This window comes from Chelonoidis abingdonii, chromosome 3, assembly GCF_003597395.2.
Source record: "Chelonoidis abingdonii isolate Lonesome George chromosome 3, CheloAbing_2.0, whole genome shotgun sequence".
NCBI lineage: Eukaryota > Metazoa > Chordata > Testudines > Testudinidae > Chelonoidis > Chelonoidis abingdonii.
The window spans coordinates 126,791,631-126,818,585 of record NC_133771.1 but is presented as its reverse complement, the minus strand read 5'-3'; the positions used below and the strand labels follow the sequence as shown (position 1 = coordinate 126,818,585).

Genomic DNA, 26,955 nt, shown 5'->3' with positions numbered 1-26,955 from the left:
TCTGCCAGCTGAAGATAATATTTACTTACAGATGGGGCAGGGAGGCCGGGTTTTGGTTTTGCAGTTGGATGATCTGGATAAAAGGTTCAAATCTCATTATTTAGGGCATCAGTTGATTGCCCAAAAGACTCATGAAGGAATTTTTTTGTTCCAAGAACTACATTGAGAGAACTTGCTAACTGCATGATGCAGGTATTACTGCTAAAGCGGTGTGGTGTTTGCTGGTTTTGCCTTGCAAAGGATTCATCTTATTATTTTTTCTTCTGTATTCAGTGAGCTTGCTTTTTGTGTACACAAACGCACAAGGCCAAACTCTGCTCTTAGTTACACTGTTGTAAATCTGGAATAACTCCTTCAAAGTCAATAGAGTTACGCCAGTTCTATACCACTGTTGCACAGAGTACAGCCTGGGGCATATGAGCTTTAGGTCTGTTTGAATGACCAAAAAGCTAAGTAGTAACTTATTCAGAACTGCTAAGCTACCTATCTCTGGTACCACAGAGAAACTGTGCAGTTCATATGATTTTAGTGCAAGATCACAAGTTAGACACAATTCATTTAAAAAATGAGCCCAGTTGATCCATGGTGATCTTCGGCTTGTAAGGAATCTTTTGAGGAGTTGATCTGAGTTTTAAGTTTGTATCAAAACCTGACCCTATTAAGCTTCAGGTGTGCTAGAACTTAGTGGAAAACTTTTGCACCGCCATAGTTTTCTCTTTCTTCAAAAACAATTTGACTGCAGAATACCAGCCTAGATAGAACTATGGTTGGATGCAGGGTTACTCTTATATTCTAAATGTGAAACAGAATTTAAGGAAAAAAATATATCTATATTTGAATCCACCTTGAAGAATAGTAAGGAGCCTGAAAAAGAAAAAAATGAACTCTTCTAATCTATCCATTCTGCCATTTTTCAAAAAATGTTTTAATGAAGAATCTTGTGGAGAAACTGCTATACTAGAATAGCATGAAGAATGCACATGACATTTCATTTCATTCACCTGTGACCTACCTATTATTTTTCTCCACAATCCAGAAATGAAACAATTTAATAAACTATTTGCTCTTTACTGGCCATGTAATTATTATGTACCCTATTTCTTTTGTTTAGTTATTAAATTGAAAAAAGTGTTCAATTTTTGCAAGTTTGGGGCTATTTTTTAATTTGGTAAGATACTCCAAGGTGTGTGTGTTACTGCAAGATAACACGTGAAGGTCACTGAAGGTATTTGGCTTTTTCTCATATTTCACAACATCCGCAAGGCATGTGTTATCTCCGAATAACACACATCTTGTCAAGTCTTACTGTTTCTGTGTTTGATGGACGAGCTTGCAGTCAGGGTCTCAACAGAATGCAACTTTAAATGTTTATAGCTTACCCATTGTCTACAGTTCAATGCTAAGATGCACATCCTTCAAATATCAGATGTGTATAATGGTAAATGTTAGACCAGCATCAAGAAAGGGTGAGGTGTACAGGACCCCTGCTTCTTTAAGGAATTGGGGGGGAAAAAGAACAGTAGCAGTTTAAATGTAGCTGCCAAAGGGGCTGGTTCAAGGGCTTGGTGTCCATTTACCACGTTTAAAACACCATCAATGTTTCATAATGTTTACTTGCTTTCCAATGGAAGAGGCAAAGTTACAAAGCCTGATTTTAGCTCAATTAATCAATCTTCAGGCTTAAGAAATCATACCTTGGAAAGGCCTCCTACAGGCAACACAATACTTGTGTTTTAGTTGCATGATTCCATGTGTCTCTAATACAAACTTTTGAAGATGAACCTGCACATCCATATTTTATGCAACAAGTATAAATTTAGGCTAGGAGCTAAGGGGCTGATCCAGCAAAGCACTTAAACATACGCTTAAATTTAAGCATTACTTCTGTCAGACTACTTGCATTGTTCAATTTAAGCACATGCTGAAGTAGTTTGATTGGGACCTATTCCCTCAACTCAATCTACTGGGGTTTAGGAGTTGCATGTCTTGATTTCCCATATACTGCAGTGCAGATATAGCCTTAGGAATCATTATGCTAGGAAAAGCCTTAAACTGGATTTTGTAAAGACAGTAACTCCTGTCAAAAATCAAAGAAACTCTTTTTTTCAAATGAAAATTTGCTGTCATAATATGTCCAAAAATGGTGAATGTATTCAGCAATCATTGATTTTATTGGTAATCAGTGTAGTAAAATCATTGTATTTTATTTATTCATTTGGAGTATATGGAAATAAGTCATTTGTCATGAAAAATCTGTACTTATTGAGTGTGTGTGTGTGTGTGTGTGTGTATATATATATATAAGAATATGTTTTTGTTAACAAAAAATGCATATGTATCTATATTTGACATGTTTTGGCAAGGTGAAGAGATAGCTAAATCAGAAACCCAGGATCAGTGAACAAATCAAAGGTAACCTCATTAGATCAAACTTTCTAACCTTAATTAACTAGTGGTGAACCCAAAAAATAATCCTAGATCTGAACACACCCAGACTTTGGAAGCTTAAGGGAGGAGGGCTGGAATTTGAATTTATAAAATGGGCTGATCCTAATCGAGGGATTCATCCCCAACTCTTCCCCTTAAATTTGAAAAGTCTCAAAATCCAGATACAAATCAAAATTTTGTAGCTTAGGACCATCTCAAAAAACATTCTATGGATGGAGAATAATTATAACTTGCACAGTACGCCAACTTGTACTCTTTTTCTTAGAAGCCCTACCAGTTTTCCATTAGCTACAGTTTATTCATGTAGCAGCTGTGAAAATTGATGCACACATGGTTTTCCAGTGGGAAAATAGTAGCATACTATAATTTATCGGGGTATAGTAAAGTCATTTTCTATTTGACAAACATTCATTTTTCCAATATAACACAAATAAACATGACTCTGCTTATTTTTGCTACTTATAGAACCATCCTGCCTTCATATGCACCTAAAATGCATATTGAAGTCAGAAGGAGTTTGGGGCAATCAGTGAACCCTTAAAGTAAATAAACTGCATTTAGGTGGTCCAGCACAGGTCTTAGAACAGGTTTTGCTATGTATCCTTTTTTTAGTAAAATGCTACAGTATTATATAATAAGAGTTCAAAATATTGCAATAACACAATTGTGAGCTGTAGTAGTTTTGACCATTACTGTTGAATACTTGTAATATATTTTGTAAGGATGACCTTTCTGTGTAAGCTGACAGGTTGCCTTTAAAGCAGCAGAACAAAAATATTTCAGGGTCATACACTAACAGTGTCTGTTTTTGTTTTTCTTTGCTTTAAATTCGTACTAGCAGAGAGAGTGGAATTTTGAAGAAGAGAAAAGAACAGAAAGAAAAGATGACATTTCCCGCTAGATTCTGACTTATTTCAAGACAGATGAAATGCTGGCCAAAACTGTTTATCAGTGACCCTTTGATACACATCTTTCTTCTTTTAATTATGCATAAAACAGACAAATATTGTGAACAATATCAACAACAGAATAGAAGCACAGGCATTTGGGCTCATGTAGTAGAGATTAGACACTACTGGTAGTTTCCTCCAGCAGGATTTTGTCTGCATAATACTAGGTAGAGCTGAGCATCTTATTTCTTTCTTGATTTTTTTTTTTTTTACTATTACACAAGTTTAGTAGTCCTGATTACGGAATTTGGATTATGTCTAAACTGTTTATCGTTGTTTAATTTACATGTAGTGCTGTAAGTATACACAGTTGAGGCACAGTAGGTAAACAGCACCAAACAAATAACGAAGTTCCTGCCCCAGGGACAATCTAGAGTCATGTATCTTTCTAAGTGAAATGTTTCACAGCTTAGTTGTGTGTTCCTAAGTCTTTTGAGAGGAGGCGAAGCAATGATGCACAGTAGCTAGGAGGGTGTTCAAAGTGTCATGAGCAACGTGAAAGAAAAGCATGATACCAGGAGTGAGAAAAGGGAAAAGCAAAGGCATTTAAGTGCAGAGTGATCAGGACAGAAGTTTGGGCAATTTGTAGATGGAGTGGAAGTATAGATGAAAGCACAGATGTATACAAGGTTGGAAGTTCTTTATAAAGAGGAGAAGCTTTAAGCTGAGAAGGAGCCAGTAAAGAGAGTCAAGAACTAGATGTTGTCATAGCAGTGGGAAAAAAACATTACTTTGGAGTCACCGTTTTGGATGGACTGCATGGGAAGAGCAATAAGAGAGAAATCGAATGTCTTGAATGCCAGATGCTTAGCTGTTATATTTATATAGTAATTGCTGATACCAAACACTGAATGAATTAATACGATAGAAATAAATACGTAGGGGGGATGGATCACTGAAGAAAATTGGAGTTATGCCAGTTTCCACCAGCTGAGGATCTGACCAGTGTGGCATACAACTTTGCATAGAATCAGATCAGCAGAACAAAGCCTAATTTTCATATTGTATGAACTCTTAAGCTCCCCTTTTTATTAAAACCAAACAAACAATAAGCCCCATCTTAAATTACCTTCTTAGAAGCAATAATTAATAAGACAGCACTTTATCAGGCATATATGTTTGTTCTAAAGGAACAGACCTTTTTTCACTACATTCAGTGATTCCCAAGACCCCGAAGAAGGTATGCTAGCTCAGAGTCCTGTTGAAATCAATGTGACTCAGAGGGCTCTGTGATAGCACATTTATTTGCAGGAATAGGGGCCAAGGATCTTCCCCCTCTTCTGACTCCAGTGGTTAAATCCACAGTGGTGGATTCCCTATTTCTTGAATTCAAGACCTGGATGCCTTTCTGGGATATGTGCTTTAGCCAAACACAAATTACTGCAGGAGTAAATGAGTAAAGTCTATGGCTTTGTTTTACAGGATGTCAAATTATATGATCAAATAGTCCCTTCTGACCTTAAAATCTATGAATTGATGGGCCTTGTGGGTGCTGAGCACCATGCAGGATCAGGCCTTAAATTGGCAAAAGAAAATGTTCCAACAAGTTTAAAGCCTGATGAAAAATCTAGAAAGTATATCTTTCTGGTTTTGCTAATTAATGGAAATACAGGAATGTAACACTGAATTAGCTATGCCGTAGACAACGTCAGAAATCTAAAAGTAAAATAAGAAAAGTGCTGAGTTGTAAAATTAATTTTTGACAATATGCAAAATTTCTGGAGTTTCTTAGCAGTGAGGGAAAACCTTGTTACCTGTCAATATATTTTGGTTGTTGTCAATATTTGTTGATTCTGTACCCTGATGTATTTGAGTTCTGAATATAGTTTTAACATTGCTAAAATGTACTCTATATTGTGGTGTTCATTAGCATGATGCTTCATTGAATTGTATTGGCAAAGCTGAGATTGGAGGAGTGCCAAAATATTTGCATTGCTTCTAAATCAGCTAATATGATAAACTTAAACGTTATGGATAATTGTTCTTACAATTTGGCTTATTTCTTAAAAATAATCTTTTAGGAAAACAAACTACGGCAAGATCAGTGTAAAGGTCAGGTGAGAAGTCATGGTATTTATTAAATATGTACTGTTTGAACACCTTTGTCACAATCTATCTTCAGTTAAAAATCAATGACCTGATCTTCGAACAAAATAATTTTAAAACCATACAAGTTGCTATAGAAGTGAGAGGAACAAGAATGAGAGTTTTTTTCCTCATCGGAGCCATAAGATATCAGAGAAAATTGCGGCCATGTCCAAAGCCTATTGAAATCAAGGAAAGATTTTCAGTGACTTCAGTAGACTTTGGATCAGGCCTTCACTTCTTAAAATCGCAATTTTAAAAAAAAATTCCTGCTCATTCAGGAAGAAGAATATAGCTACCTTCTCCTCCCTGAAAAATAAAATATTCTGTTTTCAACTTTAGGCCAATCACTTTCTCCAATAGAGTTTAAGGAACATTTACCTAACATGATGCCCAGCCTATTAGTAATAGGTCAAGAGTACTACTGCAGACTTCCTCTATATCTAGTGATTTATTTCCCAGCTCTCTTATAGATCACCCATATATGACTGTATGCAATGTTGTTTTAGTCTTGTCATTCCTAAGGATATTAGAGAGACAAGGTGGATGACATATCTTTTATTGAACCAGCATTTGTTGGTGAGAGAGACAAGCTTTCGAGCTACATAGAGCTCTTTTTCAGGTCTGGGAAAGATACTCCAAGTGCCACAGCTAAATAAAAGATTGAACAAATAGTGTAGCGTAAGTAGTTAGCACATATTCTGTCCAATCTTCTGTTTTGCTGCGATACCTGGAGTATCTTTCCTATTGATCCACAGAGTCCTCATGAAGATCAAGCAGGACAGGGCGAAGGTGATCCTCATAACACCAGCTTGGCCACACCAAATCTGGTTTGGCACACTGCTGGACCTCTCAGTGGCTGCTCCGTTACAACTACTGTTCAGGACAGATTTGCTGTCACAAAACTAGGGCACCTGAATCTGGAAGTGTTGCACCTGACAGCTTGGCTGCTGCACTGCTAAATGTGGAGGAGCAGGAGTGCTCAGCCGGAGTCCAGCAAGTCTTGCTGGGCAGCAGAAAGCCCTCCAATAGAGCAACCTACACGGCCAAGTGGAGGCAGTTTACGTACTGGTCCTCAAATAAGGGCATTCAGCCCGAGCGGGCTTTGCCGCAGTTGATCCTGGACTACCTTCTGCACCTCAGTCTCCAAGGCCTGTCTCTGTCATCCATTAAACTCCATCTGGCTGCTATTTCAGCTTTCCATCCGCAGCTTGAGGGTAGGTCAGATTTTGCCCATGACATGTTGCAAGGTTCCTCAAGGGCCTCAAATGCCTCTTCCTGCACGTCAGGGACCCAGTCCCTCTGTGGGACCTAAATCTCGTGTTATCCTCGCTCATAGCATCCCACTTTGAACCTCTGGCTTCCTGTTTTCTCCTCCTTTCTTGGAAGGTTGCACTCTTGGTCACAGTAATGTCATCCCACTGAGTCTCTGAGATTAGGGCACTTACTTTGGAACTGCCCTATATAGTCTTCTACAAGGACAAGGTCCAGCTGCATCTACACCTGGCCTTCCTGCCCAAGGTGGTCTCCCAGTGTCATATGGGCCAGGACATTTATCTGCCTATCTTTTTTCCAAAGCCGCATAAGTCGGAGGAGGAAGAGCGTTGGCTCCATTGCCTAGATGTCAGAAGGATGCTAGCTTTCTACACTGAACGGACCAAGCCATTCTGCAAATCTATGCAGCTGTTCATCACAGTAGCTGATAGAATGAAAGGTCGTCCAGCGTCCGTTCAAAGACTTCCTTCTTGGATCACCACCTGCATTTGCTGCTGCTATGACTAGGCAATGGTGCCAACTCCAGTGACTGTCACTGCCTCTTCAAACAGGGTGTAAACCTCATCATCAACTTTCCTAGCCCGAGTGCCTATCCAGGACATCTGTAGGGTGGCCACCTGGTCGTCTGTCCACACGTTCACAGTCCATTGTGCACTTACCCAGCAGGCCCAGGATGATGCTGGCTTCGGTAGAGCAGTGTTGCAAGCCGCTAGACTGAACTCTGAGCCCAGCTCCAAGGATATTGCTTGTGAGTCACCTAGAATGGAATCTACATGAGCAAGCACTCGAAGAAAAAGCAGTTGTTCTTAGAGATGTGTTGCTCATGTCCATTCTATTACTTGCCCTCCTTCCCCTCTATCGGAGTTGCTGGCAAGAAGGAACTGAGAGGGCGTAGGGCCGGCAGAGCCTGATAGACTGGTGCATGAGCGCGGCACGCAAGGGGGCGCTGCAGCCAACCCTATGGATACTTCTAAGACAAAAGTCTCCGACGACTGTGCACTTGGGTGCGCACACACCTAGAATTGATGGCCACAAGTAGGGCCCTACCAAATTCACAGCCCATCTTGGTCAATTTCACGGTCCTAGGATTTTAAAAATTATAATGGTTCATGATTTCAGCTATTTAAATCTGAAATTTCACGGTATTGTAATTATAGGGGTCCTGACCCAAAAAATGAGTTGTGGGGGCATCACAACGTTACTGTAGGGTGGGTTGGGGTACTGCTACCCTTACTTCTATGCTGCTGCTGGTGGTGCTGCTGCCTTCAGAGTTGGGGTGGCTGGAGAGTGGTGGCTGCTAACCAGGGGGCCCAGCTCTGAAGGCAAAGCCATTGCCAGCAGCAGCAGCACAGAAGTAAGGATGGTATGATATGGTATTGCCACCCTTACTTCTGCGTTTCTGCCTGCAGAGCTGAACCCTCAGTCAGCAGCCACCGCTCTCTGGTCACCGAGCTCTGTAGGCAGCTCAGAAATAAAGGTAGCAATACCGCAAGCCCCTAAAATAAACTTGTGACACCATCACCCCCACAACTCCGTTTTGGGTCAGGACCCCCAATTTGAGAAACCCTGGTCTCCCCCATGAAATCCATGTAGTATAGGGTAAAAGCACAGAGAAGACCAGATTTCATGGCAGGAGACCAGATTTCATTGATCTGTGACGCATTTTTCATAGCCATGAATTTGGTAGGGTTCTAGACATGAGCAACATCTCAAAAAATAACTGTTACCAAAGGTAGGTAATTTTGGGCAGGGCGGGGTTTGATTCAGAACCACCTCTAGTCAGTCATCTAATGTGAACACTTGCCCCAATTAGATTACTATCCCACATCTAGAATTTGCACCGCAAGACTTTAATGTTCACGCTCAGCTGTAGCACAGGATGATATAGAGCTTCGAAGAGTACTCTGATCAGATTTGATTACTAGATAGTCATTATTCTTTATTTTTAAATTGCTTCTCATATTCATAGCTTCCAAGTAAATTAAAGGTAGAAGAGACCCACAAGATTATATAGTTCATCCCTACAACAATGAACGGTTTTTCCTTATATTATATTCTAGTGCTTTGTCCAGTCTGGTGTTATTAAAAGGACATACATTCCCACAGAGTTCTTGAAGCTAATCATCATCTTAGAAACAATAGGTTTCTAAAAAATGAAAATGTGTGCGCTCGCGCTCTCTCTCTCTCTCTCTCACACACACACACACGTACGTACGTACGTACGTACGTACATACATACATACCTTCATACATATGTATAGCATGAACTGCACTTAAGAGATAATGTGAACAAAGCAAAACCCCTAAGAAAATACCACAGTATCTAATTTTCTGTAATATATTATTTATGTTTTAATTGCTCAATGATGAGGTTGGGGGTGGGGGTTATGATGTTTAAGCTTGCCATGTTCAGGAGTCTTGAAGATGCAAAATCCTTGAAATAAAGAGCACCCTCTCCTCTTTTTTGTGTTTCTTTGCATCTGAATACCATTTCTTCTTTATGAGACTGTCTTGTCAGGACTAGTTTTGCATGTATCAGCTGTTAGTAACCCTAGACTGGTCCTGGCTGTTCAATATGATTTTTTAGAATTTATTCAGTTGCAAAAGCTTAGCAGAGTTCTCCCAGTGTTGATTCCTGTGTCACTGCTGCCATCTTCAGGGGAAAGTTTTTTGTTTTCTTTGTTAAGACTGAATTTGGCAACCAAATAGAACAACAACAAATGTCCTTATTTGAAAGGGTTACAACAACAGTAATCTGAATAGCACAGACTAAAGGCTTATACATAAGAAATGTTTGATTATGATCGAGATTTTTCAAAGGAGTACAGGGGAGTTAGGTCCCATTTTTGTTGACATTCAGTGTGAATGGGGCACCTACCTCCCTTAAGTCTTTTGAAAATTCCATACTGCATGTGAATGTTTCAAACTATATTTTCACACAAGCATGTTAATCCGCCCACCAGATTTCCAGGTCTATTTACATGTAAATGTACAGCTGGATGCTCAGATGCATAGGTAGGAGTGGTTTCACATGCAGATTGGTCTGTCATAATAATTTTGTGGGTGTATTAATTGAAGTCATTCGAAATTGTAGCCCTTTCAGCCATAGAACCTCAGAAATGACCAGAGATAGAGCAGAAGAGAAACAGCCAAATTCATCTCTGGTGACATCCCTTATTATTAATTGTATGCATTCAACAATAATTGTCTTTTTTTAAAATTGGGAGATGTGATAAATTAAAGGGTATCTTTATGCAGCTCCTAGCCACTCAGCTTGTGATATCAGAGTTGCAAAACTCAACTCCTGATACTAGGTTAAAGTTGAAATTTATCTTAAACTTATACTATTGTGTGCTTTTAAAATATCATTTTAAATACATTCCTAGATTAAGAAATTTTCTTTTAGTACTTAACTGTGCCTTCCGTTTACACAGAGCTCCAGCCGTGATTCTGTTTGGCATGCATCCCTATTCATGTACCGCATCACTTATAATGGCAGCTCTGCTTTAGAGACATCCAGACAAATTCTCATCTCAGCAATTCCAGTATAAATCCAACATCACTTCAGTGGGGTTAAACTGGATTTATACTAGTGTATCTGTGATAACAGTCTGGACTGTGGGGTATTGTTTAACTTGTGCTTACTCTTTGCTGTGTCAGAACAAACACACTGTAGGTCATCGTAGTAGCTGTGTCTTTAGATAGGCTGGTTTGTTTGTTCATCAATTCTAAGAAGTAGAATGCTAGTTTAAATAAATATTTCAAATCCACAGCACATTCTTCAACAGTTTTAAGGTACGTCAAAATTTAGACACACTCTGCAATTTGGATTCCCTTTAAAATATTTCTCACTGTCCTAAACCATGTTTTCCTTCTAATCCTTTTATTGCTCATATTGAGTGCCTAACATTATCCAATAATGATAGGAAAGGGATGATGATTTTTGTTCAAAGCTTTCCCAAAGAAACGTCATGCTATTTATTATGGAAATTGTTTGCAGGAATCTGAAGTTTACCTGCAACCTCTTACATTTTCCTCGTCATCCAGGCATAAAATTGCTCAAAATTACTTACTAGATAGATTGTGCCTGTGCTCTTAGAACCTCATCCTGCAGCATTGGCTTTCCTTGCCATTGACTTCAAAGGGAGCAGGATCAAGTCATTATACAATAGTTCTTCCCTCCAGGGGTGCCAGCAGCAGCCTGACACTAAAATTTGAGTCACATAGGGCAAGCCATGCAACTCTGCCACCACCGTAGGCACCAACTCTATGGGGGGCATGATTTGACCACACACCGAGATCAGCAAGCAGAGGCTAGCTCATCAGATGCAGATTGCACCCATCCCCCAAGCAAAAGCAGAAGCTTTGTAAGAGATTATCTGCCTCAGGCGTAATCTCCTTAATGCTCCCCGTTGTCCCCTGTAGAGAACTGTGGTATAAATGCCAAGATCTAGGTTTTAGGGAGGAATATACATACATTTTAATGTGTATAACTCAGGAGGGAGACTTTCACTTGTACATTTTATAGGATAACAGAGAACTCTCTAAGACATTTGATACTGTCATACACTTAAAGCTTTTAATGTTTATAGAAAATTGCCACTTATAATATTGATGGCAATTTGCCCTCAGATTGCAGGAGCTGCACAGAGAGTGCTACTATATTTTTGACACTGTTTTGACAGATTGTCGTACTCTTCACAAAAGTTAGATTTTAGCTGATGTATGAGTAGTAAGTATGCATGCTGTATTTTAAGGGAAAAGACCTACATTGTTCTATCGGTACTGGTATTCTTGTGATTACTTTAAGCTCTGATAAAACTGGCCCATTAAAAAGGATAATTGCTTTAATGTGGTCATCTTTATTGGGGTATTTGCAGCGTTCCCTATATTGAGAATGGGCATTGACACAAATACTACAGTAAATGTAGGTACTACAGGTTGTAACTAACCAGTTTTTGAATGTACTCATAAGAATGTTCATACTGGGTCCATCTAGCCCTTCATTCTGTCTCTGACAGTGAACAGTGCCATTGACAGACCTATCCTCCATGAACTTATCTTATTCTTATCTAATTTTTTTTAACCCACTGATACTTTTGGACTTGACAACGTGCTATGTCAACGAGTTTCACAGGTTGTCTGTGCATTGTGTGAAGGCGTTTACTCACTGTAAACGTAAATATCACAAAACGGGGCATATGGTTGCAAACCTGACACTTTGGTGCATGGTATAACATGGTGTCAAAGGCAAAATCAATCTAACGCTCCAGAAGTGTTGCTCACAAAAGCAACATAACAAAGGAGTGTGACATTCTATTTTTTTAAAGGTATAATTGGCTGTAACGGGGTGTACTGGCCCTTTAATAATAAAGGGGGCCAGAAGACCCCATTCCAGGTGTTAGAATGCACAAAGGCCCAGAAAATGGCCAGGTAGCAGAAGAGAGGAAGTGGTCCAGAAGAATTAGGAGTTGGTGGAGAACCCAGGTCACTGTTCCTTTAAGGGCACACAATCGAGCTCTATAGTATAGGGTGGTGCAAGGCTCCCCTCGCTTGCAGCCAGTCTGGAAGAGCTCTCTGGAAGAGGGCAGTGTATAGACTTACCTTCTCCCTCAGAACATGGGAGACACTGAAAGAGAAAAAAACGAGGGCCAGAGCTTCAGCTAGAAAGAGCTGAGAGTGGTGGGTTTGAGTGCAGCAGATTGACAGAGGAAGCCCATAGGGTGTGGCAGAAGAACCAGAGCTACATTGAATTATGATTATGGACCTTATGGTGGGGACTCACTGAAGATTGTTTGGATAATTTTGTGATTAAGGACTCTGAAGACTGTGTGAACTTTATTTGCAATTAAACCAGCCTCAGACAGGGGTGCTGGAAGTCACAACAGAAACTGGAGCATTTCTGCAGAAGGAGGCTAACAGGCAAGGTGCCTGCAAAGTGATCCCTGGCCACAAGTGGGTGTTCAATAAGTGCCCACCCAGTTACTTATTTCCCCTCAAAGCCAATGTAATAAGCGCATAGTTCCAGGCTTGTGAGGTGGTTATCTCATAATTATGTAGATTGAACTTTAATTAAGCAATCAGACTACTCTCTCACTCCTGCACATTTCTAAAGTATAAGTAATGTATAATGGAATCCTTTATAATGAAGGAGGGTTGGGGTCCTTATTTGTTTTTAACAGAATAGCTTCACTGTAAATGCTTCTCTATAATCAACACTGTAATATACATTTTGCAATGCACTAGAAAAAATTGGTACTTTTATTTTACTAAACAGAAATGCGCTATTCCGACGTTACGCTGTATAGCATGTTTAGTGTTTTTGTATGTAACAACGTTGCCTGGCAGCTCTGATTTGCTTCAGGGCTTGTCTGTTTTTTCATTGTAAATCCCTACTTCAATTCACAGTTTATTGCTTGACTATAAAAACTCACTTTGTGTTAAAACTTGGTGTCTTATTTTATGTTTATACATTTTCAAGACAAAACTCTATTTTTTTGACCAAGCGTTCATTTTATAGGTAGCAAAACACAAAACCAAAAAACAGCACAACAGACTTTTTCTTATTTTCTTTGTGTTATTTCTTTGTGATCATCCTGTTTTAAAAAAAAAAAAAAAAAAAAAGGAATCTTGCCTGTCCATAGACCATTATGCCCAAGAGGGATTTTTGTAATGTATAAAGACAATATATACACCTCTACCCCGATATAATGCAGTTCTCCAGAGCCAAAAAATCTTACTGCATTATAGGTGAAACCATGTTATATCGGAGTAGTGGGGGCAGGGCTCTAATGCTGATTTAAAGGGCCCAGGGCTCCCCGCAGAGGCCAGAGCTCCTAGTCCTTTAAAGCACCCCCCGAGCCCCACTGACGGAGCCCCGGGGTAGCAGCGGCAGGGCTCCAACGGTGATTTAAATAGCCCCAGGCTCTGGCCGCTGTGGGGAGCCCCAGGCCCTTTAAATCTCTGCCTGAGCCCTGCTCCTGGATATAACATGGTAAAGCAGTCCCGTTCCCCAGAGCGCTGCTTTACGGCATTGTATCCGAATCTGTGTTATATCGGATTGTGTTATATCTGGGTATAGGTGTATGTATAAACACACACACACACACACACACTCTCTCTCTCTCTCTCTCTCTCTCTCTCTCTCTCTCTCTCTCTCAAGTGTATGTACTATATAACCAATTATATTAAAGGGCTGAAGAGGAAGGATTGTCCAGTGCTTAGGGCACTAGCCTGAGACTTGTCAATTCCATGCTCCACCATAGACTTCCTGTGTTACCTTGTAAAAGTCACTGAGTCTTTCTGTGCCTCAGGAACCCCACCTATAAAATGGAGATAACACTTCCTAGTTCACTGAGGTGTTGTGAGGGGGCAGTCAGACTGTGGTGGTGGTGGTCTATATAAGTGCCTTATATTTATCCCTTAACTCTTAGTGTATTTGATGTGTACTGGATAGCCAATTGCTTTCGGATTCAACAAAGACTCTCTTTGGTCCTCTTTGTATTAGACCATACTTGGTTGGTTAGTTTCTATTCTGTTCCCTACAGGTTCCTCTATTGCCGTCATTACTGTAGTATTTTAGTGTGTTCCATGAACGTGTTAAGCAACATAACTAATACCTGACATGTGGTTCATTCTCTCCTCCTTTTCCCAACAGTGAATTGTGTGTGCAGTGTAGTGTTGTTGTTTTTGTTTGGTAGGATTTTTTTTTTAATGTACGTGCTACTCAGTGTTTATGCATTTGGAGTGGAAGGTGGTGAGGTTTGATAGTCCTTAGTTCTTGTGTAAGATCATTCCACAGTTTTGAACTGGCCCCCAAGAAAGCTCCATCTCTTGCACAGATGAGCTTTACCCAGGAAGTTCCATTGTACTTGAGAAGCAGAATTGTTGACCATGGTCTTCATCTTGGAGCTTTAGTTTGTCTTGGTGTCTTCCATCTATAGTGCTAGTTCTAAATTGATGGCACTGAATACCTGCAAATGAGATGAGGTGAAAAAGAGCAAAGTAGAGGATCAGAAGCAGGAGAAAGAGAGAAGTCTTTTCTTTTAGGACATCTTTTTTTATTTTAACTGGAACCTAGAGTGGGCCAAATTCTGCTGTTTTACACTTGCATACCTTCAGTGAACATGCCAGTCAGTGTGGTTTTATGGAAAATAGGTCAGTCAAACAACCCTGATTTCATTCTTTCATACATTTACAGCTTTGGTTGATAAAGATAACTGCATAGATATAATATACTTTAGACCTTTGTAAGGAGTTTGATTTAGTACTGCATGACCTTCTGATTACAAAACTAACACTAGACAATATCAATAAAATGCACTTTAAATGGATTAAGAACTGGCTTAGTGACAGATCTTAAAGTAGTTGTCAATGGAGAAACCTCATAAAAAGAAGTGTTTCTAGTGGGGTTCCACAGGGTGCAGTACTAGGACTGACGCTATACAATATTTAATCAGTGATATAGAAGTAAATATAAAATCATGCTGATAAAATGTACAGTTTAACAGAGATTGGGAAAGGGGTACATAGTGATGAGGTCAGGGTGAGTCATAAACAATCTGAATCACTTGGTGAGCTGTGTCCAGTCAAACGATTCAACCAAATGCAAAGTTTTCCATCTAGGAACAAAGAATGCAGGCCATGTGTACAGCATGGGGGACCGTATTCTGGAAAACGGTGTATCTGAAAAAGATTTAAAGGTCATACTGGATGAGCAACTGCACATGAGTTCCCAGTGTGGTGCTTAGCAAAATGGGCTAATGTGATCTTTAGATGTATTCAAATAGACTATAAGGCCAGAAGGGATCATTGTGATCATCTGTTGTGTCCGCTTGTATAACATGGGCCATAGACGTCCCTGAATTATTTCCGGTTTGAACTAGAACATATCTTTTTGAAAAAATACCTAGTCTTGACTTAACAATTTCCAGTGATGGAGACTCCACAACAACCCTTGATACATTGTTCCAGTGGTGAATTACCTTCCCTGTTAAAAATGTGCATCTTGTTTCTAGTCTGAATTTGTCTTGCTGCAACTAGTTTCAACAAGGTGGATTTTATGACGCCTTTGTTAGACTGAAGAGCTGTTTATCGTTAAATTTCTGTTTCCTATGTAGGTATTTATAGACTGTGATTAAGTTACTCCTTAATCTACTCTTTGTGAAACTGAACTGATTGCAGTCTTTTACTCTACCAGTATAAGACATGTTTTCTGTCACTTTAATCATTCTTTTGGTTTATCTGTAAATCTTCTCCAATTTATTAACATCCTTCTTGAATTGTGGACACCAGAACTGGATACAAACGGGAATAGTGAGTAGGGAGGTGATTTTATCTCTTCATATAGTAGTTTACATTGATATCCTTGAATATCCATAAGCTGTGTGCCTGTGATTATACAAGCATACAGTAGAGAGCTGGCAGTGCATGCAGAAATCTTTGACAGTAAAACTATTTTGTAGGAAACACATTATTTGTAGTAGTAGTTGTATATTATTATTTTATACTATTTTCCAGAGACACAATCAGGCTTGGATGAGGGTAAGGGGAAGAGAGATGCAATCAAATAAATGTGATTTTTATACACATTTCTTTTAACCATTTATAATTTTTAATAAAAGAACCAGTTAACCCATCTGTTCTCCCCTCCCACTTCCCCAGTCCATCTTTAATTGTCTGATGTCTTACTGGCATCCTGATAGAGGCAAATCTCAAGGAGAAATTTGAAGGGCATGATGGATCTTACCAATTCATTCAGGGAAGGTGTTTCATGTGTAAGAGACAGCCTGGAAGAAGAAGGCACAATGGTGTAAGAAGCCCAGAATGGAAGGGGACTTGAAGGTGATGATAAAAATCTCAGTCTTGAAGCATTGGAGAATGAGAAGCCAGTACAGGGATTCAGAAATGGGAGTGCTGTGGTCAGAATGACATGCAAAAAGATGAATTTAACAATTCTGTTTTGTAAATACAAGAAGGGGATAATGTCAGCGTTATGGAGACCAGGGAAAGGGAAGTAGTCAAGAAGAGAGATGAGAATTTTGTGTGCCTGGTCCAGGAAATGGTAGATCTTCAAAATATTATGGAGAAGTGGGAAAACTGTATTTCTAAAGTATCCATCACCTTAGTATTTAAGAGCTAAGCTTTTCTAATTAGATTTGCCTGAAGAGTTTGAAAGTTTTTTTTTTTTTTCACACACTGGGCTAAGTTCTGTTCTCTCTCACTCCTAGGCAACCCTGTCGGGACCCTTTTTTTCCCCTAACATTACTTTTAGAGATAGGATCAAGCTGCAAATTTCAGACTTGGGCTTTGAACATGACAGAGTGTGCAGGTGTTTAGATGTGCACTTTTGTTTTGAACAATTAAGATAAGAACCCTATATAAAATTGTGTCTGAATTGAAGTTCATATTTTTAATACCTCTTAAATTTGAGGTTGTTTGGATCCAGGATTTTTGCTGAGGCCCATCTTTGATTATTTTGAGAAGCTTCCTGTATATTTCTTTCAGCTGCAGCCTCCTAGTTCTTTATGATTGAAGAGGCGATTTTCAGAAGTACCCAGGGCTGGCGCTTCCATTAGGCGACCCTAAGCGGTCGCCTAGGGCATCAGGGTTCGGGGGGCGGCATTTTGTGTGCTCCCTATAGGGCGCCCGGGAGCTTCCGGTTCCGCTCCCGTCACGCCGCCAAAGAAGGACCTTCTGCCAACGTGCCGCGAAAAACTGCGGCAGGCAATTGAGCAGCTCAGTGACTGCCACTGTCGCCTGCGGCATTTCGGCAGAGGGCCCTTCTTCGGCAGCGCAATGGGAGAGGAACTGGAAGCTCCCGCGCACCCGTAGGGAGAGCACAAAATGCCACTCCCCAAATTCTGCCTAAGGTGCCAGAAACCCTGGCGCTGCTCCTGGAAGCACCTAATAGATTTAGGCGCACCAATTCTTATTGGTTTTCAGTTAGATTTGTGTGCCTAAAACCCTCACTTGCTTCTGAAAATGTTCCCTTTAGTCCTCATGTTCTGCAAGAAACTTAAAGAATAGATTTGAGACTTCTAGGATTTTTCTTTTGTTTTTGTTTTTTTCCAAGAGTAGTATCTTTCATGTGTGTGCCAACAGCAAATTCTAAGACATAAATAATATACTAAGAAATAGTAACTTCTTGACCGGTACTTATTATCAAATGAAAGTGTCAGGCTCTTTTTATTTAAAGAAATAAAGGGGAGAAAGTGTGATTTCAATTATCAGTTATGTCACATGATAATTTTTAAACACTTCTTAGTACAAAATTTATGCAAAAGTGCTAAATCCTAATTAAACAACTTACATTCTTTTTTCTTTTCTGAGGCAAAATAACTCCTATTATTATTATTAATGAAGCCATAAAATTCAGGTTAACTGGAGGTACTTTTTTGCCATATTTCATTTCCAAATCTTTTTTTCACATCTGAAAGTTAAAATGAATGAAACTGTTTTATTAACCACTCTTTTTTGTTTAAATTGATGTGCATTTTTTTTATTGCTCGTGCTATGCTGTGAGAGGGGAGTACTTAATGTATTTGTATCAGCGAAGGCATATTTATTCTGATAAACCAACCAATAGGGTGTTCTTCCATGATATAACTGATTTTACATCTCATCCATTATCTAATAAGCTGTGAAAAGAGTTTCCAGTCTCACCAAAAGATCAGACAGACTCATTATTATAGAAAGCAATGGGATGAGATCATTTATGGAGTTACTTGCAGCCATATAAAATTACCATGGAAGGGGCCACACAGAATTGTAATACAACATAGTTTTGCAAATAGCATTGTTCTAACAGATATCAATATTATGTAAACTGCAGTATGAGATAAGTCAAATATTATTGCAAGAGGGGAAGGGGATTTTTTGCAAAATTTCCATCTTTTTAACATTTGTGAAACTTTGTGAATTAGAGTGAGATGAGAGAGACTAGGGAATTGCAGCCCTTGCTGGCAAAGCAATGGGTCTGGCAATATAAATCACAAAACCCTTTCACAGAGATATGTTGTGACAGAGCAGGAAGCGGGGCAGATTTGACCTGGGAATGTTGCAGGAGAGTTACATTGGGGTTAGGGGACTTTCCTTGAAGGAAGAAGCGGGGTTGGGAGAAGTGACACCTTCTGCCTGGGAGACTGAACAAAGAGGAGGAGGAGCTGGGGATAGGGGGAGAGAGCTGCTGGAAGAGTTTTTGTTTTCAGTCTTGGACTGGGTGGTGCAACACAGGGAACCCCAAGCTGGGGACTAAGCTCCTTGAACCCCCCAGAAGGACTTGATTGAGGGATTATGGTTGTACCTACACACTCCACTTGAGACTGTGTTCCTGTCATCTAATAAACCTTCTGTTTTACTGGCTGGCTGAGAGTCACGATGAATCTCAGGAAGAGGGGTGCAGGGGCCTGACTTCCCCACACTCTATGACATATGTGTAGGGACGAAGAAATATAGAGGCCAGAAATAGGTTAAGTAAAAAGGAGAAAGAGAGTGGGGAATACAATTAAGCATCCCCAGAGTGCCTATTTGTGTATGACCGGATGGACAGAGATGGTGTCCCTAGCCTCTATTTCCCAGAAGCTGGGAATGGGTGACGGGATGGATCACTTGAGGATTATCTGTTCTGTTTATTCCCTCTGGGGCACCTAGGGTGACCAGACAGCAAGTGTGAAAAAGAGAGACAGGGGGTGGGGGGTAATAGGAGCCTATATAAGAAAAAGCCCCAAATATCGGGACTGTCCCTACAAAATTGGGACATCTGGTCACCCTAGGAGCACCTGGTATTGGCCACTGTTGGAAGACTGGATACTGGGCTAGATGGACCTTTGATCCTACCCAGTATGGCCGTTCTTATGTTCTTACACCCAGCACATTGGGGCCCAGTCCTGATTGGAGCCTTTGGGTACTACCATAATCAAAACATTTATTAATAACAATACTGCAATCTCTCATACAGTGTGCCTGGCAAAGATGCTTCCATCATTGAACAGATTACTTATAAGCACAACTGTATTAATATAAGTGGTGAATAAAGGAAAAATAAGAAATTACAGATAATAGACATGATAGCCAAAGAAAACTGACAGACAAGAAAGGGCCATAACTTTGTTTGAGCTGGACAAAACAAAAACATGCATTTCATTTCAATCCATTCCTTTTCCCCAGAGCTCCATGATGACTCACTCCCATGTTATTTCTGAAGAATAGAATCAGTCCTGTTGGCCTTGTTTTCTTTCACAGTGCTTCATTGCATAAAAATGTAGTTTCTTCAGCATGATAATAAAATGTGATTTTCTATAGTACTTATAAAATTGACAGCAGAAACTCAAAAGAGTTCAACATGGAATTGCGGAGATGGAATTTGTGCCAGATAAATGTCCCAGTGTCAGGTTCCCCTGATATCCTTATTCATTACATCTGAATGCAGCTCTGTATCTAAAAATCAAGGCTGTTTTATCAGTCTTGCGTATAACGCCAGTCAGAATAGCTAACTGCTGAGAGGTCCTTCAGAGTTTGAAGATGGGTCAAGACAGCATGGCTTTGGCACAGTATGAGAGACCCATTTTACATTATTGACTTTTCCTCTTATCCACAAGGACACAGAAATTTAATGTGGAATTGATGGGTCAAAGATTTTGACACATGTCAAGACAGATATCTTCATTTTGGAGTATAAAGATGGAACAGGCTTGTTGCATATGAGCCATTTTAGATAGCAGTTACAGCTCAAGCAACGCTACAGATAGATGTTTTACTAGTCTGTAAAGGACATTCTGTGTGCTGAACTCTTCTGAAAAGACCTATAGAATTTAACAGGGATGAAACAAATGCAATTCTAAAACATTTAGTAAAATTCTATAGCAATTCCCCTAACAGCCTACAAAACTGAATAGAGAATCATTGTCTTTTTGTAATGTTGTGGTTTTTTGTTTTTTATTTTTTTAAACCATTCTATAGAAATCTGTGAAAGGATATAATATTATGTTTTGTGCAGTGGTTCACGTGACCCTGTAGAAAGTTATCTTTTACTAAATACTATAATAGTTTTCCATAAGGGAATGTGTTTGACTCAGTACTTTGCATATAGACTACTTCCAATAGTAAACACTATAAAAAAAAAACAAAAAACTCAACTCGGCTTGTCCCCTTTTTATATAAACAGATTTGCACTGTGAAAGAAAAATAACCCATCAGTATCCAATGATTTCGTCTGTACCACACAGCAAAAGCTCATTTGATCAATCAAATTTATTTTTATTTTATTATTTCTGTGACTGAAATCTGCTGGTTTTATCCCTAACTTGTTTTTATGACTTGTGGGTTGTTTTTTTCCAGTTCATGTTCTGCCGTGAATGTAAAGAAGAATACCATGATGGGGAATGCAGCACTCTCCTCAGTTCACAGGAAGCCATAGCCCAGAAGGTAGGGAACCCCACAACTCATTGCTTTCCTATAATTAGCTTTGGCTCAGCTAGAGCAACGTTTGTAGAATTGGTCCTAATTATAATTGTAAGTAAAAGCAACCCTGTTTGTATTGAATTGGTCTAGTCACTAGAACTGCTGTATTGGCTTCCCCATGGGTTTCAGACTCTTTGATTCATACAGCCATTGAGTGCTGTCAGAAACATGCAGAGCCCTGCTATCGGTCGATAAAGAAATGGCCTCCCTGATGGGCCTTGGGAATTGTGTCAGTTCAATCTGAATAGCTTTGAAATGCTTTCTGTGAAGTCTTGCTTACCCCATCAGCTTATACTCAGCTCACCAGTTAGTAAGTCAAGTGGTTCTGGACTGAATCAGATTCTTACTGAATGTAATAAGTACAGTATTGTCCTCCTAAGTCTCCAGACAACCTGAAACAGCGGTCCTTGGACGGCTACATTCCCCTGCCCCACCGCCATTAAACTCATTGAGGTTTTAACCCTCAGCCCTGTGAGGACACTTAATGTAAGTATTAACTAATTCATTGGTTATTTGAGCAGATGGGATGCGGAAGAGGATGGAAGTGAAGCAAATTGGAGGAAATTAGGAATCAGCGTAGGGAAGAACTATAAGACCACACTGCCTTTCAACCCAATAATGGTTGTGTAAACTATAGCACACTAAAGGGAGTGTAGTTTCAGCCATATACACATCTCAGTTGCTAAATAAAACATATGTCCCAGTTAAATTGAGATAATCCTGTTTTCTTATATGATATCCCAGTGTCCCAGGAACTTCTTTTCAGGTACCTGAAATGTTTCAGTTTTTCACTTCATTCATCAGAATGTTTGGGATTCCTACAACTACAAAATGTCCCTTCAGAATATTTTGCTCTCATGAGTTAAATGTGCTGTGTGTTTACCGGGAATACACAGTCTAATGCAGGGGTAGGCAACCTATAGCACGCGTGCCAAAGGCGGCACGCAAGGTGATTTTCAGTGGCACTCACACTGCCCGGGTCCTGGCCACCAGTCCGGGGGCTCTGCATTTTAATTTAATTTTAAATGAAGCTTCTTAAACATTTTTAAAACCTTATTTACTTTACATACAACAATAGTTTAATTATATATTTTAGACTTATAGAAAGAGACTTTCTAAAAATGTTAAAATGTATGACTGGCACGCGGAACCTTAAAGTGAATAAATGAAGACTTGGCACAGCACTTCTGAAAGGTTGCCAACCCCTGGTTTAGTGAAACCAAAGTTCAGTATGATGAACAGTGTTTGGGGTGAAGAAAATAATCAAATGAGTTTGGATGTTATCAAAGCTATTCTTTTGCTCAAAGTGAATGTTAATGACTCTTCTTCAGTGTTTTCTGAATGAATTTATTCTGACATTAACTTATTGAGGAAAAAATGTCCACTCTGAGAAACTCACCTGTCACTTTTGAATCAGAAGCTGGCAGTAGCTACATCGGAGATTGGCAACCTTTGGCACGCGGCTCGCCAGGGTAAGCATCTTGGCGGGCCGTTGCAGTTTGTTTACCTGCTGTGTCCACAGGTCCGGTCAATCGCGGCTCCCACTGGCTGCAGTTCACCGCTGCAGGCCAATGGGGGCTGCGGGAAGCAGTGGCCAGCACATCCCTCAGCCTGCGCCGCTTCCCGCTGCCCCCATTGGCCAGGAGCGGCGAACCACAGACAGTGGGAGCCGCGAGCAGCTGAACCTGCAGACACAGCAGGTAAACAAACTGGCCCAGCACGCCAGGGTGCTTACCCTGGTGAGCCGCATGCCAAAGGTTGTCAATCCCTGAGCTACATCAACGCATGCTTTTTAATCTCCAAAGGAAAAAACAATTATGGTACCAAATTTCTGCTTCGTCTGTGCCCTGCTAAATTACTGGTACTGCTTGAATAGCCATATACTTGGGGCTTTTTAGTAGTTACCAGACGAAACAGTGTTTGACTGCTATTGCCATGGTCCTGCAAGCAGCAATCAACTTACATGCCAGATTCCAGTTCTCCCCTAAGGACAAAGATGACGGCTGTCATTGCTTCAGTCACCAGAGAAGGTATTACTCTCTCATTGTCCTTTAAGGCTGAATTTAGGCAAATAATGGCCATTATTTTGGGTATCTCAATGTCTAGGTGCCAGCCTAATACACTTAGGCCAGTGGCACCATTTGGGGGTGGGGAGTGAACACCCCCTCACCCCTTCTCCAGGTTTTTGTACTTGCTTAAAGTTCCATAGGTTGTAGAGCTGTGTGGGGAGGGAGCAGGGCAAGATATGACTCAACCACTTTCAAGCAGTGGTCCTGTATTAAATCAGTGTAGCCGCTGCCAGAGTGGTCTGGAGCATCACTCCAGCTGTGTGGGCACACCACTACTGAAATTTGACCCAGCCACCGCTCCAAAAAAATGGAGAAGTGGCTGTACATATTTTAGTGAATGGTGTTACAACCTGTTGCCTGAGGTTGCAACACCACTAAAATCTGGCCCTGCCCCGCCCCATCCATCCATCCAGATAGAGGGATGGTCAGGGCAAATGGTGTTGCAACCTAGTGCAGGAGGAGGCTATTCCTTTAAATTGGTGGAACACAGGGGAGTCTACCAAGAACTTGATTCCTGGTGGCACTGGCTCAGGTGCTATGTTGGTAAGAGAGATGGGAGACTCTCTCACTGAGGGATATCTGGGGTTCTTTCTGGATGGGGGTGTGAAGGGACACAAGCAGGACTGGGACCAGGGTCTCTGCTGGGGCGGGAGGAAGATTGCTGGAATTTGCTTCCCTCCTGCCCCACCCCGCCAAGAAATATCTGAATTGGTGCTACTGACTTAGGGCTAGATTTAGTTGCCTAGAGATGCGGATAGGCACCTAGTGCGATTTGTTAAAAGTGCGTAAGTGCCTAACTCCTATTAGGGACTGATTTTCAGAGATACTGAGAATCCATGGCTCCCGTTTACTTCAGTTGCAGCAATGGGTAGCTCTGTACATCTGAAAATCAGACAGTAGGTTTGTCAAGTGTGACACCCAAAATTTTTTGGCAACATTTGAAAATTTTGACCTTAATGTGTTACCTTTTTTTGGTTACAATTTCTACTACACTACCCCTAGCAACTGATGGGAGCGGTGTACTAGAAGTTCCTAAAATAGGTATTGTGTGCCATCAAAATAAATCCAGCAAGCAGCAGAATTCATGTTAACAGTCTACATTGACTGTAGCCTTTCGGAGGCCTGATCTTAAAAACTGCTGAGTGCCTTCGACTTACACTGGATATATTGGATCTGAGGGCACTCAGGACTACCCACCAGGTGTTATGTACCTAATAGAGTCAGGCCCAAAATATGGAGCATCCTTAAGCCTGGACCTCCTCTACTATTCCCCATTATTGTTTGGAATGATTAAGTTTAGATCACATAGTATTGTCTGGAATCCTCTTACCTGAATGGGAAGATAATAAATCTCTGTGGCTCAGCCAACAGTGAGCTACTGGTATTCAGGCAATGTACCACCAAATGGCATATTTAGCAGTGCTTGTATTGGGGCGGGCGGGGAGGGGAACGAGGTGTTTGTGTGCTACGCCACCCTCCTTGGAGCCATTCTGTTAGGCCATTGTGTCCCTGAAAATTATTCTCTTCCTATGATAACATTGGCCCAAATATTCTCCTTCCCTCATGCCTGAACAGGAACTAGTCACCCCCCATCACACACATCCTTTCAACTATCATGGTCATCATCGTGGCACCTAGGAGCCCTAGCCATGGACCAGGTCCCCTTTGTGCAAGGTGCTGTACAAAAACACAGTTCCTGCCCCTAAGAGCTTACAGTCCAAGTCTAATATGACCCAGCACTCTGCATCTGGCAGGGTGCTCAGCCAGAGGCATCTCCGAAAGCATCCCCTGCAACACAGAGAGACTGAGAGTACCAGCCCCTGCTGGGCAGCTGGACCAGGACGGGCCTGGGGGGCGGGGTATCTCCTGGTCTCCTGCAGGGTGCGGTGCCCCCCTGCTTGCCCTCACTGCCCAGGCAGAGATGCCTGCCTCTCAGAGATAGTGGCCATGCCAATGTAGTGTGCTTGGTCCCCCTCCCTGGCATCTAGGTGATTGCCTCTTAGGGGGATCAGGGGTGGAAGGGAAGAGGCAGTGGGGAAGGGATGGGGTGGGATAGGAGAGGGAAACTGAGGCTATCAGGGGTCCTTCCTAGCAGTGCAAGCTCTCCCTTGGGGTGTGGATGGAATTGTCTCCCAAAGGAAGGCTGGAACTATCTCCTGTTGTATGAGTTTAGTCCATGTGCTCTGGCAAACACAAGTCCAGGCACTATGTTGGGCAGGGGGAAAGGGGGGCTGGGGGAGGTAGAAGAGGGAAATTGAGGCTATCAGGGGAAACCATCCCAGCAGTGCGAGCTCTGCCTTGGGGTATGGATGGAATTGTCTCCTAAGGGAAGGGCTAGTGATCATGTTGGGGAGGTGGGCATTGCTGAGTCCCAGGGTTGAGTGATTCTCTGGTGATGGTCACTGAATTGCTAATTGTCATTTACTTGCTGCACAATGGCTGATGATGGCTGTTTAACATCCACCCAGCTATTTGATCAAGTGCCTTGTTGTTTCTGGGGAGTTGCCTTCTGGGCTTCTCCCAAATTTGCAGCGTATTTCATTAATACCATACAGCACAATTTCATAGCTTTATACACTTTAATGATATACATATTTTGACAGAACAGTGGGTTTCAGCAAATCATAACCTTTCTCATGATACCTTCCATGGTATGCTTTATATGAAATATAAAAAAATATATGCAAATGATGAATATGGGGCTTACAAATGATCAATAGGGGAGAGGGATGGCTCAGTGGTTTGAGCATTGGCCTGCTAAACCCAGGGTTGTGAGTTCAGTCCTTGAGGAGGTCATTTAGGGAGCTGGGGCAAAATCAGTACTTGGTCCTGCTAGTGAAGGCAGGGGGCTAGACTGGATGACCTTTCAAGGTCCCTTCCAATTCTAGGAGATAGGTATATCTCCATACATTTTTACAGTGCACAGCACGCCACTCCCTTGAGGTATAGAGCAGTGGCTCTCAAACTTTTGTACTGGTGACCCCTTTCACATAGCAAGCCTCTGAGTGCGACTCCCCCTTATAAATTAAAAACACTTTTTATATATTTAACACCATTATAAATGCTGGAGGCAAAGCAGGGTTTGGGATGGAGGTTGAGAGCTTGTGACCTCCCAAGTAATAACCTCACGACCCGCTGAGGTGTCCCTACCCCCAGTCTGAGAACCCTTGGTTTAGAGTGTCTCAGCTAGAAACTCTAAGGCTTAGGACTTTTAAAAGGAGGCTGGACAAAACATGCAGTAAGGATCAGCCCTGCATTGGCAGGGAGATGGACTGAGCCGATGATCACAGAGGGCTTTTCCCCCATATCTTCTATAATACCATCCCACTTTCCTGGGAGTACAAATTCTGATAGTAAAGACCTGGTGCCTGGATCCCGTGCCTTGCACTGGGATTGGGACTTAATGCCCTGACATGCAACTCCTCCAATTGTGCCAGTTTAGATCCTGCTGTTAGTACAGCTATTTGCAGGTGCCCTTGTGTTTAGCTGAATCTTTGGACTCAGTCCCTGAGTGTATCCCCACTAAACTGAGAGCCAAACTGAGACTACTATCCTGCTGTGTGGATCCCAATGTGCTTGTACTGTGAATTTCTGGCATGCACACGTGGCTATATTTATCTCATTGTTCTGGTAGTGCTACTTCCTTGGTGTGATGATGACATTATGTT

At 41.1% G+C, this 26,955-nt stretch overlaps 1 protein-coding gene and 1 long non-coding RNA gene across 3 annotated transcripts in view; one reads left to right on the top strand and one right to left on the bottom strand.

Moving 5' to 3' along the window:
- Positions 1-26,955, top strand: part of PRKN (parkin RBR E3 ubiquitin protein ligase) — a 1,220,657-nt gene that overhangs the window by 1,174,585 nt on the left and 19,117 nt on the right. For both annotated transcript variants that reach the window (XM_075064091.1, XM_075064090.1), the window contains one exon: positions 21,096-21,182. In XM_075064091.1, coding sequence (XP_074920192.1) covers positions 21,096-21,182 — 87 coding nt within the window. The remainder of the gene's footprint in view (positions 1-21,095; positions 21,183-26,955) is intronic.
- LOC116832465 (uncharacterized) overlaps positions 14,820-26,955 on the bottom strand; it is a 45,857-nt gene continuing 33,721 nt past the window's right edge. Inside the window, exon 3 of the long non-coding RNA XR_004375454.2 lies at positions 14,820-15,443. This is a non-coding gene — a long non-coding RNA (uncharacterized LOC116832465). The remainder of the gene's footprint in view (positions 15,444-26,955) is intronic.